This window comes from Labrus bergylta, chromosome 2 (assembly GCF_963930695.1).
Source record: "Labrus bergylta chromosome 2, fLabBer1.1, whole genome shotgun sequence".
In the NCBI taxonomy this organism is placed as follows: Eukaryota; Metazoa; Chordata; class Actinopteri; order Labriformes; family Labridae; genus Labrus; species Labrus bergylta.
The window spans coordinates 23823791-23841630 of record NC_089196.1 but is presented as its reverse complement, the minus strand read 5'-3'; the positions used below and the strand labels follow the sequence as shown (position 1 = coordinate 23841630).

The 17840-nt window shown below is 39.8% G+C and overlaps 1 protein-coding gene across 4 annotated transcripts in view; it reads right to left on the bottom strand.

Moving 5' to 3' along the window:
• LOC109981583 (dmX-like protein 1) overlaps positions 1-17840 on the bottom strand; it is a 54807-nt gene that overhangs the window by 4991 nt on the left and 31976 nt on the right. The window contains exons 33-50 of one of the 4 annotated variants that reach the window (XM_065949601.1): positions 17203-17279; positions 14818-14939; positions 13444-13701; positions 12820-13022; positions 12450-12589; positions 12115-12200; positions 11774-11975; positions 11181-11298; positions 10740-10802; positions 8786-8872; positions 7449-7567; positions 6679-6847; positions 3276-3336; positions 2703-2830; positions 2093-2170; positions 1800-1891; positions 1583-1635; positions 928-1145 (exon numbers count right to left, since the gene is read on the bottom strand). In XM_065949601.1, coding sequence (XP_065805673.1) covers positions 928-1145; positions 1583-1635; positions 1800-1891; positions 2093-2170; positions 2703-2830; positions 3276-3336; positions 6679-6847; positions 7449-7567; positions 8786-8872; positions 10740-10802; positions 11181-11298; positions 11774-11975; positions 12115-12200; positions 12450-12589; positions 12820-13022; positions 13444-13701; positions 14818-14939; positions 17203-17279 — 2274 coding nt within the window. The remainder of the gene's footprint in view (positions 1-927; positions 1146-1582; positions 1636-1799; positions 1892-2092; positions 2171-2702; positions 2831-3275; positions 3337-6678; positions 6848-7448; positions 7568-8785; positions 8873-10739; positions 10803-11180; positions 11299-11773; positions 11976-12114; positions 12201-12449; positions 12590-12819; positions 13023-13443; positions 13702-14817; positions 14940-17202; positions 17280-17840) is intronic. The other 3 variants (XM_020630428.3, XM_065949614.1, XM_065949616.1) reach the window with 3 other exon arrangements.

The window sequence follows — 17840 nt, the reverse complement described above, 5'->3', positions numbered from 1 at the left end:
CCCAGCCTGGGAGCTGTATTTTTTGATAAGCTAATTCATTGACTGAAGTCTGTACATATTGGCTAATCTTGCAGTCCCATGGGCTCGCATCAAACACTTGAAAATCTTATGAACTTGCAGCACACCCATGTTAAATTTTCAATCAGCCAATATACAATTAATGACTTCTGATGAGCACCATCATGCACAGCTTTGGGGGGTTTTCGTGAGCAATCATCCAGAACGAAAGTCATTTGAATTTCAAGCAGCTGTGCACTGCACCATTTTTTTTTTGTGTGCGACTTTGTGTTGCAGTGGCTTCATCCTTGGAGTGACAGCTGTGTGATCTGCGCCAACATATTCAAGTCAAAAAGATAAAAGAGCAGCTGTCTCTGGAAATATATTAGCAGAAGACGGTCACATCTCCTGCCTGTTCATTTGAAGACGCTTTTCTTTGCCTTCCCCTGTGTCACCCCACTTTCACCTTACACTTTGCTCTCCATCACTCACGCTGTTGTCCCGGGCAGGTGGTTAATCATAAGTGTGACATTGGTTTCGATTGACTGTGATGGCGCTCACTGTCTCCATGGATAAATGCAACAGTCATCTGATTGTTGATGTGGAGGACAGGCAGAGACTGTCTCTCCTGGGTGCTAAACTCCCCGCAGGTTCTGTCAGGTACAAGTTAACTTTGTGCAGAGAAACCATCAAAAGGGTTTTATAATCCAAGTCAAGGTTTATAGAATAACTGTTACCAGTGAAACTTTTATAGAATTAATGATTTTCTAAAAAAAGTTATTCTTACCATGCAAACTGTTTGGTTTCTGTGTGCCACTGAACTTGAAACATTAACAAATGCCATTACAGATCCGTAGTTTTCTCTTTAGATGTATTTTATCTAATTTAATCAACATGGGGATGCTCAATGACAAACCAAAGCAAACATACCTTAATGTTGCCTTCAGATGATCCACTGATAAAGCAGTCCTCTGTGGGATCAACAGCCAGGGCTTTGACTGGCGAGTCGTGGGCCTGGAAGGTCTGCCGCTGCAGCCTGTGGGGAAGCTCCAGGACGCTGATCCAGCCCTTCCTCCCTCCTGTGATGAGGAGCTGCTGCCTGGGAGCCATCGAGAGAACGGTGGCGCCGGACTCATGGCAGCAGAAAGCTGATAAGAAAGAGAGAAACAGCGGAGGGATGTGAGATCAAGGAGAAAAAAAAAAAGGAGAAATATGTGCCAAAAAAAAAAAAAAAAAGAATACTTCAAAACATATACAGTATGTAGAGTTTAAATGTGCAATGACTTCTTCTTCTCATTTTCACTAACAATGATTTACTATTTGGTAAGTAAAATGTCAGAAAGTGAACAGCTTCTGTACAGTTTTATTTATAAGAGTATAAGAGTCCAAATCCCAAATAAATTCTGTTTACTCTTAAATACGACAATGGAAAAAAAAGAAAATATTCACATTTGAGATGGTGGAAACATAAATGACCAAAATTAGAAAATGTGCCTGTTTATTAAAATGTTTGCTGATTTCTCAAAAATAAACAAATGAATAAAAACACGTGACAAAAAAGGGCTTTTTCTCTGTTGCTTCTTACCATGTACGAGACTGTTCCCAGGAGTCACCAGAGTGTCCCACAGACACACGTTTCTGTAAGGTTAAAAAATAACCAAATGAATATCCATTATAACATTTGAATCAAAGGGAATATCATTTTCCCTGTTATGAGCTTTAAGGGGGAGCTGAGTGGAAAAGACAAAGCATTTTATTTGAACAGATGCAAATATTTTAAAACAGACAATATTCTTCTCTACCTGTTGTCTGTTGAAAGACCCGCAGTGGCAATGAGGGAGGAGGAGCCCACGAAGACAAAGTCGTGAGCTGTCTTGTTGTGGCACTGCAGCGTCTGGCAGAGAGAAAACAAAGAAGACGGTTAGCAAAAGTGACAGTAATAGAGGAGCTGGAGAGGAGTAAACAGAAATGAGAATGACAGGATGGAGGCGAGAGGACACAAGGAAGGTCTAGACACACACACACAAAAAAACCCAACTTAAAACAAAAAGGAAAACTAGCAGCACATTAATCAGCTTTGTGAAGTTTTTCTCACCAGGTACGGTTTGGGTGCATTCCCGCTTGTGTTGGTCTGCCAAAGACTCAAACCTCCATCAGCGTCTACGATACCGAACTGCACAAAAACATTCAGAGAAGACATCAGACTTTACTGAAATTAAGTTAGAATTATCCTTCATTTAAGAAGAGAAAGACAAAATTTCAGTTGCTCACATCGAGAACCTTCAATCCCCTTCAGGTGATTTGGATTGTGCTCAAATGATCTCCCATAAGTCAAAGCACATCTTGCATAACGGAATCTTGTATTTTAGAAGCAGACATAGCTCCATATTTTGGTCAGAACAGGCAGATAAGCGAGTACTGGCACAGGAGAGAGAACATCTGAGGAAATTATTAGCTTGAGGCAAACGCCTTGAGTTCAGAGCGCTCGAATCACTCAGCTGAGGAACAATGTGTGCTGAAGCCAAAATACCCCCCCCCCCCCTTCTGTGGTTCGTGCCTGAATGGCAGAGTTAAAAGAGGAGGTGTGAAAATGTTGCCGAATCTGACAGGCTCAAATCACAGCGCAGTCATGTTTGCAAAGGTAAAAATAGTTCTTAATAGTTCAAAGTCCTGAGTCTGTGCGGTGTGATTTTGACTTCTCTAACCTTGTTTCCCTGGTGGTTGAACCGTATCCTGGTGACTCTGGAGTTTCCTGGACTTCTGAAGCAGATGATCTGCTGGGAGTGACCCCACTCGAACATCCTCACACTCCCATCCTGAGCTCCGGTCAGATCTGGAATTAGAAGAAAAGAAAATGTGACGTCAGAGCGGCTTACTGGCAGCTCCAGGAGCACTCCGGTCTCAACATGAGGTTTTGCAATTTCTTTATTCCCCCCCAAAAAAAAACCATCTGTTTATTTATAAATGATGATGTTTATGTTACACAAGCTCCAAAAGTGGTTCTCACGACACCTCACAACCTAACCCCACTCTGTTGTTTGACTGGAAAAAAACCAAGTTGTGATATGTAGCGCTCGCTCAGCCGTGTCTAAACCAACAGCACCAAAGGGACCAGAAGAAAAAGAACTATAAAAAAATATCTACAACAAGAGAAACTTTTGGGGTGATGTAATCATCCCCTGAAGGCTCTTTTTAAAAGGAGAAATATGAAGCCTACTGGCACCTTTACGAGGCAGATACCCCTCTAATCTACTGACGGACATCAGAGTGGTACTTACAGTAGGGCAGTGTGGGATGGGAGGTCATTCTTCTCACATTGTTGATATTTCTCTTGATCATCTGGGAGAAGCAAAGGGGAGAGGAGGAGGAGATGACTTCAAGTGAGCAAACGTTAGTAGAAACAGTGGAGAACTTATCAAAGTCAAGAGTCTTTGTTTCCAACACTGGACAGGCACAGTGCTATGTAACAGTACACAGCACATATTAAAAATACATTCACTCACATCTGTGAGGGTAACGACTGTTTATCCAAACTGATCCCATGTCTTTAAAGCCTCATTTAGTCAATCCCCAAAAGAGTAACTTCCTCATCAGTTGCCTCAGTAATCAGAGAATGATTCTGCATCATTTTAATGTGGCTGACGCCTTTTTCTTCACAGGCCAACTCAAATCCCAGCCTTAACAGGTATCAAGGTCGGGGGACGCGACTTGTGTCACATCCTATGGGTTAGCTTTAGCTTAACAAGCCTCGAGCTCGGGCTCAGGTTTGATTTGATTCAGAAACTAATTAAACTAGAAAATTCCACTAGTTGGATTTTGTGGTTCTTGCTTTGAGAGGTTAACTTTTAAAACCCTTTATATGGGGGTGCAGGTAGCCTCGTGGTTAGTGTGCGGAGGCTAAAGTCTTCCAAGCGGGTTCGAGTCTGACCTGTGGCTCCTTTCCTGTATGTCATCACCCACTCTCTCTCTCTCTCTCTCTCTCTCTCCCTGACTCTATCCACTGTCCTATCACTCTACTAAATGCAGAAAAAGTTAAAAAATAAATAAAATAAAAAAACCTTAAAAAAAACAACAACCCTTCTGTCAGTTTCAAGGGAGAAAAAAAAAACAAGTAGTTGAGACTCATTTGATTGTAAAAGATGTTCATTTACAACTTCAAAGTCAGCTTGACGATTCAGTCTTGAACTGAAGCAAAACCGGAGTCACGCATGAAATCCCATGACACTAGACAAGAAAATGAATGTTCATCTTCTGAACACAGCACAAACCGGAACAAACTCGGATGGGTCAGAAAAAAAAGATCAAGGAGGCCATAAACATCAAATGACATCCATGACAAGAGCCCATCCTTTAACAGAAAGGCTGTATGACCAGCAGGAATCACATGGCTGTAATTCCATATTTACGTCACATGATATCACAAATAATCCCTGGATGTGACATGTGAGCAAAGTCCTGTACAGGTAAGGACCATGAGATGTGAGCTATGGCAACACTTTAAGGGTGTTTTAAGTGTTTAATTCAGGCTTATGCAACTTAAAATATTACACGGTCTCATGTAGAACGATTACTGTTCACTTTTATGTAAGTGCCATAAAATGACAGTTATGTGCAGAACTGAAGAAGAACCACCTGTAGTACAGAAAACACTTAAAGGTCATCATAATTATTAAACCAGAGTACATGGCCAATCAGTGTTTAAGTTTCATAAACTTAAAATAACATGCCATCATTTTTTTTAATGATATATTGTGGCTCAGACTATTTCTACCCTTTGTAATGTTTGGTGTTAAAGAGAGACGTCAACAACAATGTCAGCAAAGGATTTTATTTATCACTGTCTCTACATTTATTCTGCTCCAACCTTGAACACACTGCCTGTATGGTTGTTCAAATAATTAGTATTCAGAGTGGATCTAACCGTCCAGTCTGCATATCAAGAGCAATGAGTAAGCTGGTTAATATCAACAAACATGACTCACACGCGCTCAATTCAAAGACACACTGCTAACGCCAGAATCAAATCAACCTCCCTCAAGGCTGCAAACGCTGACTTCTCAGTAAAACAACGTTAACAGACTTTTACTTTTTATAAAAAAAAACATAAATATAAAAAGGGGTTTGGGTCTGGTGTCTCACAAGCCGTAGCAGTCAGCAACATCTTTGTTCCTTTGTAAGTCAATGAGGGAAACTAATGTTAGCAGCCATGATGCTTTTGGCAAACTGAGCCCGTAGAAAGATGAATTATTAATTCAAGTTCTTTAAACAGCTCTGAGGGTTTTGCTTTACGTGCAAAGCAGGCAAGATCCAGAGCAACAAACAGCACCAGTCCATTCCAGAAATGGAATAATGAGTATACAGAACCAAAAGCAATCATCAGATCTCTACAGAAAATTCAAGGACTCTTTCTGCTGGTTTGTCAAGGTACGGTTAAACTAAAAACTGCATTTATTTCATATTAACTGAAACATATTGTTTATGTTTTTTAGATTACCCCAAACGTTAAGAACACAATTTATTAAGATCCTGACAGTAATCCTGTGAACAGTCATCCAGCTTCAGTTTCAGACACTCAAAATGTGATGACGATGCAGCTTACCAAAGCAACAAGAGTTTAAAAACTCAAACATACAGAGATGAACCAACAAACAAGACTTGGCTTCTGAAAAGCAACTTATTTGTGATGCAACAATAAACTTCACATTTTTATTTTCGCCTTACAACCTCATGACTCACAATTTAAGTTTGTCATAAAAAAAGAGCCTTACAAAGATGACTAAAACAATGTTGACAAGTGCTCACTTTGGGATATGTCTGTGACATTTCAGGGTCATGCAGGTCGTCATGGTAATTCGAAGTTGAATTCAAAATGCACTGGACTTGGTTGAAGTTTTCTTCAAGACGTTTACCTTCTTGTCCAAAAAGGCTTCTTTGAGAGATTAACACTAGATCGTTTTGAGCCATGTCTGTCATAAGACTTTTCTTTCTGTGCTAAGATCAAATGAAGCAGTGGCTTCTAAAAGTTAGGATACCAAAAACTGACGGCTGCAACTAACAATCAAATTTAATATGGTCATTAGTAGAATGCTGTTGTAGTTTTCAAATCAACTTTTCATTTATTGAAGATCAGAATTAAAATAAAAAGCCAATTATTTAATACAGTTAAGCAGGACAGTTAATGTTGTTGTTAGTCACTACGCCTGACATTATGTCATATATACTGTGTACGTATACCGGCATGCCCAACCAATTATTTACTTCTTTGGAAAGCAGCTAAAGCAATATACAGTTAATTGGAGTTTTCAGACCGCAGGAACTATTTCATAGTTCTAAGAACTGTTGGAACCCTCCTTCTTTTATTGGTTCTGCAGCGCAGGAACTGTGAACTAATTTAGTTCCTAGAAGCCCGTCCAAAGGAATCTTTTTAGCTCCTGTAGGTAGAGTAGAGTAGGTACAATGGTGGTGCGAGTAGAAAAAGTCCCCAAGTTGTTTAGTTCTAAGGGAACTCTCTAGTGGATAGCTCCTCTTCAAAAAGTCCCCAGAGCTGTTTGGTCCAAAAACACATATTGACTATTCAAAACAACTAGAAAGGCCCTTAAGAGTGAGACAGAGATCAAAAAGATAACTTGAAGCAGCAGAGGAGCGCCACAGCAAATAAAGAGTTTAGGTAATATCACATACAAACACAGGTTTAGATCTCACCACAGATGCACCCCGGCCCGTCTGCAGACCTCCCAGCCACGGCATGTTGATGGGTGTGCCCAGGCTGCTGTGAGTGTACGGTGTGGTGCCCTGGAGGGCGGAGCAATCATCACGTGCATGGATCACCAGGAAGTCATCCCCACCAACACTGCAGAGACGAGTTTATCATTAGGAATAGAATGTACATGTCATAGACATAATGTGGATAAAATGGGAAATCAATGTCATATCAGGTCAGGGATGTATTTAACAGGAAATGTTTGATTACACTTTCAGGAAGTAAAGGTAAGGTTGATAATCCTTCAAAAACAGTCAAAGTGTGCAATGATTATCTTGTTTACAGGTAGAATATGTTTTGTTGTTGTTTACATTTATAGATTATTTAATAACAGAGGGGGATATGAAGGACATTCATAAAAATGCATCCTGACAGAAAGAAAACGTGTTCTGACATCTTATAATAATATCTCAGAAAGCAGCATTACATATAGCTGATACTGCACTTTCAAACATAAACACAGAACGCAGATGCATACACACACCACCTACACAATCAATTCTGAACCAATTAATGTGTTCCACACCCACACACAGTTCAACTCGACTGGTATGGGGGTGAAGATTTGACTTGATGTTACTCTGCTTGAACTCTCACAGCCGTTGGCCTTGACAAGTAATGTATTCACGCGCAAACACACACACACACACACACACACACACACACACACACACCTACATTGATCTCTTACCCTTTGGCTTCAGCCTCATCATCATCGATCCATGTCAAGATCTGTGTGGCCAAGATGGATGACACATCCAACTCCTGAATGTCATGGGTGGAGGCCATGACTAAACAATTACGATTTGCCTGGGAGACAGACGCAGACAGTAAGTCGGGTGACGGAGAGTAAAAGGTTTGAGGGGGAAAAAAGGCAGAAGTTCAAGGATTTGTAAAATATATGAAAGTTAAGTCCAAAAAACTTGTTTCCCAAAAGATATTCTACCTGTGGTGGCAAATTCCTAAGCACCTTGCTCTTACTTATAACCTTGGATGGATTTTTGTTGGGAAGAAACCAACACAAAATAAATGTCTAACTAAACGTAAAGGGTTTCACACACTGAAACAACTCCTATATAAAACAACATCAAAAGGGCTATATACAGTAAGAGCTGAGCTACTGGCCAAAACAACAACAACACATTTCTTTTCAAATGTGTTAAGTTTTAGAGGTGCACTGGTCAAAGTGAGCCAGGCTATGACTTAGAACCTCACTTATTTTAAATTCTGTTTGAATTCAACAAAGTTTTAAACTTAAAATCCAGAATACAAACTCCTAGTTTGTTTTGCTGGTTGAACACCTGTGTACCAGTATTAAGACAAATGCTCCTGTGCACAGCATACATTGGGGTCTCTCTGTCACTGTGGGAAATATTACAGACATTTAATCAAAATATGAGGTTAAGATAGTTTTGTAACAGTTGATTGTTAAATGTTTAAACAGACCTGCTCCTCAGCCTTTCTGCAAATACACAAAAACTACAGGGCTGCAGCAGAGCACCTTCAATTGGCAACAGTAAACTTTCGCTTTTGCTCAATCCCTATGTGTTGTTGTTGTTGTTGTTTAGCAGTAGATTGGTTGCTTTTATTGTTCACCTTATAAGATTTGTCTTATGCTGGTCTTTAGTGTATGCACTATGCACATCAGAGTATTGTACATACTATAACCCCAGCACACGCCATTAAGAAAACAAATACAACATACAAGAGTCCAGCAAACAAATAGTGTCACCAGGTGTTTCCTGATGCAATCACTCTGTGATTAACGGCTTCAATATCTCTGTGTGTTTGTGTTCACTATTATAAATATTCTTCAAGGTTGTGATGCTCAGTTTTTACAAATAGGTACATTAAGGAGTGGGAAACATTTCCCTGAAGAAGAAATACATCCTTATGTATTTTATATAATCCCAGTAACAGATAACTTTTATACAGAGATAACAAGCTTCAGATGTTTGACGTGGTCTGTCCTTGTGCTTTTCTTATAGCGTGTGTGTTGCTCAGTGACATCTGGTTGAGGAGTCTTACCTTGTTGATGGCGAAGGCTGTGATGATGTCAGACTCCTTGTGGATGATGCGTGCCTTTCCTCCGGGGCTGCCCAGATCTGACTCAGTCTGCACAGAGGAGAGGAGATTCAATCACTACAGTTGAAATATTTGAAAACATTTCTTGCACACCATCAGCCATGACTTTAAACAACATTTCCCTCATGCTACAGAAAACAACAACGTTGTTTGTTCTTAAATTAGACAATATGTGTACCCTGTGTGTATTTCTACTGCATTTACAGGTTAAGAGAGGACTTGTGAGGGGAATCAGCTACTGTAACTGAGTAAGCACACTTGATAAGAACACGCATTGTACTGTAGAGGTCCTATACGATGTATAAAGTACAGTAGCAGAGTAGGCTATACTGTAGCTCTGCATATTGTATAAGACTATTATATTCTGATGCCACATTTACTCAAAACGAGACAGGCATCCTTTGAGGACAAGATTGAATTAAAGTCTCTAATGCATTTATTCAAGGGGAAAACACCATGTCTTTTTCTGTCACATGGAATAAAGGAAAACTTGACTTGCAGAAATCTAAATATGGTGGTTTGCCATTTTCGCGTAGCACATATTCCCTGTGGGCCGCAGATTCACTGCGACAGTGCTGGGCCCATTACTCATAAGCTATTCAGCTTCATAGCTCTCCCTCTGAGAGACTGGGTTAATTAACACGCACCAAATGGAGAAGCTACAACGTGGCAGCTTGCATAGCGAGAGCCAGACGATTAGAAAATGTCTTTGAGGCATCCGTTTACAGTGCAATACAAGATTCATGGCTCCCATTGACATGAATATTTAGACAGCTTAATGTAAGATTCATATCAAGCATTGACAGGAACATATAGAGTTGATGGCCTAGAAAATACACACACTGTAACTCTGTCAAGATCACAAACGTAGTGTTTCTCAGATTATGAGACATGCCACATTTCTTGTTCTACTGTACAAGGCAGCACACGGCACACCACGTCTAATCATCGGTGCAGTTTTAACCACCCACACTACAGCACAGAGATGAAGGATCTTTTGTAACATTTCTCAACATCAGCACAGAGCACATTGTTCATTGGTTGTGACACATCAGAAGAATTGTTAAAAATACAAACACCACACATTCTTGTGAACATGCAACAAAAACTCTCAGATAAAACAATGCCAATTTTCTGCGACATGCTGGTTCTTGGAAACTTTAAAGAGTAATGATTCAGAGTTATCAGAAGAAGAGAAAGATGATTTATTAATCATATAATAATCTCAAAGCGGTGTTAACTTTCACAACTATCCTAACTTGATAGTTGGTGTGATACTGACACCACCTACGGACTGTGGCTCTGGTCTGTGATACATATTGAAAGAGTGCTAGATTTTCCTCTTCAAACGTGATCTAAATTATCTGAAGCCTTTTATTTTTAAAGTTTGAATACCATTTTCATACATCCCCATATGAAACATAAAAATGTTTTTTCATGCAGAAAGAAGCCAACAGCATTATTCAACTGATAGAACATTTAATTGAACCGACTTAAATCTCAGAAAACTGTCGACAGGGAGTTGTTAAAACTTTCTCAAGTATAAGCGCCAAATCAGAGCTTTTTCCATATTTCAATTTGTAACATGCTACAATTGGTCCAAAGACAGCACAGAGACAGTGCAGGTTCAATAGGTAAAAAAATCTTAAATATAATACAATACAATACAATATATTTGAACAATGGTAAGGATCGTTGGTAGCAATTTTGGTGCTTAAAGTTCAGCTTAAATCACTACGTTCACTATGTGGTCAAAACTAAGATTTGATATCAATCATTTAATCAATCAATCATGATTTGTATAGCGCCAATTCATAACAAGTGTAATATAGAGACGCTTTAGATCCGGCTCATACCATCCCAACACCAAAAGTCAGCTTATCTGTAGTAGCAGTACCTGATGGTTTCCTGTCTCCTCCATCCCTGAACATTTCATACTGTCAGTCTGGTCCTCACCCGACTTTAATGATTGGAGAAGCAGCACAAGGGTGGTGACACACACGCACAAAAAAACACACATCATACAACAACAACCAGTGATGAAACCATGCAGTCAAACACACGCAGACACAGAATTATTGTGCTGTTAATCAAACAAAGTGCAATAATTATTTGAATGCATTAAAACCATCAACATGCGACTGGAGGCAGTAATAGTAGTAATGAGGTTTGTATGCGGCACTAAGGAAGCACAAATGAGCCAGTGGGGGAAACAGAAACGGTAATGATGCAGTTTGCCAAGAGGGATTTTATCATAACAAAACAGTTAATGTGTTATTCATTGACAATTAATACAGTGTGCCAGCTGTGCAGTATGGAGAACGTAAATAAGGCATACCTCATTGGGGTCCCGTTTCTTTGTGAAGATGTTCCTAATGAAAGTCTCCTGCACTACTTCCTGCTTGACCAGATACTGCCACAGACGCTTCACTGGCAGCGCTGAAGGGTTGCTGGTCCTGAAAAGGATAGAACACCTCCTGCATATTAACACTAATGCTCATGAAATCAGTCGCATCAGCTCACTGAAGCACAAGGCCCATCGGTACTGATGTGGAAATCTCCACATGTGGTGCTTAAGGCGAAAAACATCAAAAACATGCACAGTAACTGTTGTTCCTCCAATTCCTCAAAAGCCCTACAGAGCATACTGAGAGAGGAAATCTACTGGGGGCACATCTGCTAGGGGACAAAGGTTTTAATCTGTCTAAATTGTTGTTTTGTTTTTACTGATATAAAATGGTGCTTAGTGCTATCTTTTAATTAAAAAGCATCATGTTAACAATAATTTCTGATGTTTAAAAGCTAAAGGGTAAATCTGTTCACTTAAATCAACTACATCACAAAATACAAGTCAACTGTTTTGGTCTACGACAAACTTGAGAATGAAATCCAGTTAATCAACAAATACACCAATATATTCTGTCTTGGTACCTGAATGGTGTGTTGGACGGTTCAAACAGGGCTTTGTGCCTGAGCAGGGCAGGACCGGGAGCGGCTGCTTCGTCATTGAGGTTGGTGGAGATGTACTTGGTTGGGGGCCCCCCGAAAATCTCCAGCCTTTTCTGCAGCACCTGCTCCCAGCGCTGCAGTGTCTTCAGCACAGCGTGGCACAGGGGAGAGCCCACAGGCAGATCTGCGTTTAATGGAAGCAGGCACACATAAACAAGAAGGAAATGAGATTAGCTGAGACAGGCTGAGAAAAATGGGATGGCACTTATCTAAATCCTGGATAATAGTACATCACAGGGTGTGTGGTGAATTTGAGTGTTTACCTAATAGATCATATCCTGCCATTGGGTAAAAGGATTTGAGGTTGACCAACACCAGCTGAACCATAGCCAGGCGCATCAAACACCAGCTGGGACAAGAAGAAAACATCGGGAATTAGATTAAAATTATGAACATAAATACTCCAAATGGATCAAGAGCTGTCTTTTCTGAACTAAGACATTTTAAGACCATTAAAAAGCATACAGACTGAATGTGAGGCATAGTTTGGAGACTACTGAACACAAAGTGAATAAAAAAAAAACCACGCAGCTACAGAAACATTCAGGTTTATTGAAGGCAGCATGAACTGAGTCCACTAAGCACACTAAGTCATTACCTGTATGAATTGTGGTTTGAATGCTCTCTTTGAGGAGAGTTGGGGTCGAACACGTCTTCAAATTCATCATCTTCATCTTCACTGCCCTGGCTCTCCTCTGAGTCGTATTCAATCCTGCTTTCTGATGGTGGCAGGGTAGGCTTAAAGACACAACAACAACAACTTATAAGATGCTGCCTGGAATCTGATTATTGTCACAGCTTTGAAATTGTCAGACTTCTAGTGTTACATATGAGCCCTATAGAACAATGAATCAATGCAAAGTTTATAAACAGACGCTTGACTCATTTAAGAAAGAAAGTAACCAAATCTGACAGTGTCATGCTTTTAAAAGATGATTTTTTTATTTGTTTTTCACAACCTTGATTACCTTGGCAATAAAGTAATCCCAAATGCTGAGATCTGGAGGTACAAATCTTTCTTTAAAGATGGAGGGAGATTCTTGTTCCACCACAGGGACATGCCTTGGACTAGATGGTCCCTCATGCTCTATCCCTGCCTCCTCTTTTGATCCACTGCGGGATGACCGCAGTCTGAATCGTCTGGGCTTCTTGTCTGAGCCGCTTGGTGAGGCTGGGATGTGGAAAAAAAACGTTTGTTAATTTGCAGCATACATGATTGAAGCTGCCATCACATATTCACATGTGCTGAGACTGACATGCTTTTTCCCCACTGAAGATTACATCAGCATGAAATATATAAAACCTATGAAGCAGTAGTTTGACACGTCTACATTTTTTCTTCAAATAAACAGGAGTTACTCCAGCATTACATCAGGTTTGCTCCGCCAACCATAAGGAAGAAGCACAACCAGGTTATGAGGGAAACTGCTCCCTCACTAATAGTGATGAATTTCCCCATGACCTACAGACTGGGACCCAATTAATTTAGCGGCACTGATTTGATTTAGCTGCTGGGTCACCTCCAGAAGAAAAAAACCCCACACAGAGGGACAGCCAGGCTGTAAGACAGAAAAGTAGATCAACCTCCTCACCTTGTGGAGGTGTTCTTGTTGGGCTGGTGGGTTTCTCGATGACAGGTATCCGGGCGCACCCTCCAAACACCGTCGACCAAAGCTTGCTGTTGAGCGGGTGGGCCACAATGCGGAACAGCTCATTGCTGGAGTGGGTGGCCAAGCCGTGCACAAACAGACTGAGGAAGACGGCGGTGAGGATCTCACAGAGCAACATAGCTAAGCCTGGCTGGCTCTCTTCACCGGCTGAGCTCAACAGGCGAAACAGAGACGCGATGCCTGGAAATAATTCAATTAAATTTATTTTTGCATAGCGTCAACTCATAACAAGTGTTATCTCAAGACACTTTACAAAAAGCAGGTAAAATACCTTACTCTTTGTCTGTTAACATTACAAAAGAGCAGGTAAAAAGACCTTACTCATTGTTATGTTACAAAGACCCGGCCTATCCATCATGAGCACTTTAGCAAAGCAGCAAAAGTTACAGTGGTAAGAAAAAAACTGCCTTATTAAAAGGCAGAATAAAAAGGGGAAGAAAGTAACAACAGGGAAAAAGACAGCCAAGAAGAGTAACAACAATATTTGTAGAACTTTAAACATGATTTTTCTGGTATTTTCAGGAAAACGTGTCCTGTGCCTCAAAAGAATAAGGTTGACAAAACAATCCCCCCATAACAATCAAAACCCATTTGAACATCTAAATAAACACAGATTTGATCCCACTGATATATATTGGTTGTCATGACATTAATAACAGTAAATGAAGATTCTTGACTGTGGAATTGTATTAAGCATTTCCCAGTTTTATGACAAGCACCCATGATCTCAAATTCAGAGCACTTCTCACCTGCGGTTACTGTTGCTAGGTTACGAAAGTTGTCATGCTGCGCTCTGTTTCCCTTGGTAGTTACTGTTTTAATTGCTCTGCATGCTAAATATGTTCCCCTCTTTAAGAAAATGTAAAAACGCTGACGAGGAATCATGTTTTGGCATCAGCAGCTCTAGACCTGCAAATTGTACCATAAAAAAAAACCTGAGTCTGTGTGTATGAAATAAACCATGCAGGTAAAGGATTAGTTGTTGACAACTGATATTGAAAGTCCCAGAGTGACAAACATGGCACTGTTCCAAAAGTTGAACTATTTTCAGTCAGAACAATGGTAGCCCAGCAACACAAAACACCTGGAACTAGCCACGTGTTAGGGCTGAGGAAGCTGGGCGCTGAAAACTCTGGACTACATTATTTTTGTAAAAAAAAAAAAAAAAAATCGACAAGGCAGAAGAAGATTATTAATGAGACATATACATATATTGCACTTCAAACTTCTAGACAGTTAGTAAAAACATCATTTGTTCAATCAGGCAGTACAAAGTGAAGAGTTGTGCTGGTTTACCTGGCCACTGTGCAGGAGAGGTGTTGGGCTGAACAGACTCATCCATGCTGAGCGTTCTTATCGGCTGCTTCTGAGACAGCAGAACACTCTGATACACGGTTCCTGTAAAATCGTTCACATGGCTGTGGGAGATTCAACAGACAAAAATCAGTCAATACAAGCACACAAAGCAGAATATTTACATTAAATATGAACTCCTGGACTAAAAAGTGAATAATACGGTTAGATAACATCTATATATAATGTCTAAATATTTCAGTTCAAATGTTCTATCTTTGTTCTAAAGTAGGAGACACTGCTGTCAAACTTTGCTCTGTCAATGCATGAAATACTAATGGGCTCCATTTCACCTGCCTGTCTATTCTCTTTGGAGCTGTGAAGAAACACACTAGATGAATAAAGCTTCAGTTGTCTCGTTCTCACGTCAAGTAACTTTTTTAACGCATGCTCGCAAAAAGAACCTTGGATGGTTGAAGAGGACTCTTTTACAAATTATGACTGGATGATTAACCCACCAGAGAGCCTCCTGAGTTTATAACATCCAATTAGAAGAAAAACTATTGCCTCCATATCAAAAAGAAGGGAACGTCATTCAGGAAGTGATTGTCATCTTTACGCAACTCTCACAACTAATTTTCTCTCACACACTTCCAGAGCTGTAAGAGATTTCAATTATTTAATTTGTCAATAAAATTAGGCTCTGGTTTAATTGACAAGAGATCAAAAAGACTGTCATGTATGAGAATATTTTCAACCTGGTAGTGACACTCTTGCAACCTACATCCTGAAATACCTTTTAAAAAATTCAGTTTCTCTTAGCTCACTCTGTCGCTCACACACTCAACAAGGACAAAACAGAAGAAATATTTCATCAAACCTCAGCAACGACGTACCAGGAGAGTTAATATCATAATTACCATAACAAAGACCTGTGTTAAATTAGAAATAGCCTTGCTAATTTGGTGAGTCTGCTCAACTGACAAACAGTATGTGATAGGTGTGTCAGTGTGCCTGTGTGAAGTACAGTGTTTCTAAGGAAGATGCAAAACTAAGTGCTCATTTAATCAGGCGCCCGGTGGTGTGCGGGGTATAATACACAAAGGTCAGAGAAGTTGCTCTGAAAGAATAATCAATGTTTTCTCCATCTTAGCTTACCAAAAACCTTTTTGACGCATTATATGACTTACACAAGCAGTTCTATCTCGGCAGTCGGGGCACTGTTACTTTAAAGGCTCCAGTCAGGTCAAGCATAAATGATGGATTCTTTAAAACGCCAGAAATCAAACTAGAAATCTTACTGAACAGTGACAGGAGCTCACACAGCAGCACCGCTGTATGCCGAATGAGTTTAAGAACAACAATGTTCTAATACACAAACACTCCTTCACCCACAAAGTTTAAATCTGACTGAGCTGTTGTCAAAGTCATTCGGTGATGTGGTACATACGAGTCTTTAACGAACAAAATTCCTCCCATCTGTCAAATAACAAAATCCTATTTCAGAATTTACAATCAGAATGACAAATGACAAACAGCACCCTCGCAGCTTTAATAAATCATCCTCAACATGAACCAAACAGACAAGTGGCTGTCATATTTTTGGTAAGCAAACATACAACATATTTTCCCTTTTCCATGCCTCAAATCACGCCACTTAGGCGCTTAGTAAAAACAGCCTAAAGCATTTGCTGAGACGATTTTTCATGAACAATGCCTAAGACAACTTGAAAAGCATTTTTTGCACTTGGCTTTTACGTTGGTAGAATTTGACTAGTGATGTATGTGTGCATTACCCTTTCATTTGAAAGTGTGCTTGGTTGCCAGTAGTCATGTCCCTTATCTCTTATCATTCTGCTCCAATAAGTCTAAGAACCCTCTAACACAAACGCACACGCACAAACAAAACTAGAGGACATGAATTAACATTATTTTTTTACCACCAGTTTGTTTTTTGAATGCTAATGAAAAAGGGGAGGAAACCAAAGTCAGATCACTCTTGATGGATTAATAATCCAGTGGCGGCTAGTGCTGTTAGTGGTATCATGTCGAGGTGAATGTGGTGGAAAATTGAGAAAGTTGCATCAAAGTTAAGCATCGCTTGAAGTCATATAAAGAATTCAAGAAGCCTGCTCAGAGAAATCCGGCGCTGTAGATTCCCACTACGAACACGGACCAAAAGCATTTCTTTTTCTAACACAGGACTCAAATCTACACAGATTTAATCCCCCTGATCCCAAAATGATTGTCAGAGAATGAGCTTGAAAAAAGATATGTGATGTCTTAAAAGTTCAGGAAGAAGCTGATCATGTTTCCCTGCGACACGACAGCCCACAGTGTTGATAACAAAGAAATACAGGCAACAGGTGAAGCAGCTGAGACACTTACCTGTGGGTGTGTCCATCACACAAACACTGGTATATACAGGCTGACAAGGAGGCAGCCAGGGTGTGCAGCACATAGATCTGAGAAGGGTAAAGGATAAAAAAAAAAATACCATGAGAGGGATGAGTACATATTAAGATAGATAATGTAAAATTTGGTGATGAACTATTTGGTTTCTGTTGGTTCCCCCTGTTGACTGTACATCTTATCTATAAGTTGATCTTGTTCAGTATGTTTGAGTAATCTTTTCTGACAGAAAAAGATCATCCTGCTTTCTTTAATAACCAAATGTATAACTTATTGAGAATCTTTGCTGTGGTGAATGTAAAAACGCTATTTTTGTCGTTAATCGCCTCTTCCGGCAACCATCCCGCAGCAAGCAACAATGAAAGAAATAATCAATCTTTTAAAAAGGCGGTTTTTAGTTTTGCAGGTCACAAATAGTCTTCAGTATAAATTTCAGTTTGTTTCATAACTGGCGTAAAACTTCTAACGTGAGCTTTAAAGTTACTAGAATAACATGTCAAAAATGATTGTCTTTTACTGTATGGGTCAAACACTCCTTATGACCTTGATACTCTTCTTTAAATTCACATTCATAACTTTATTAAAAAGGAAATGTCAATTCATGAAATCCATGG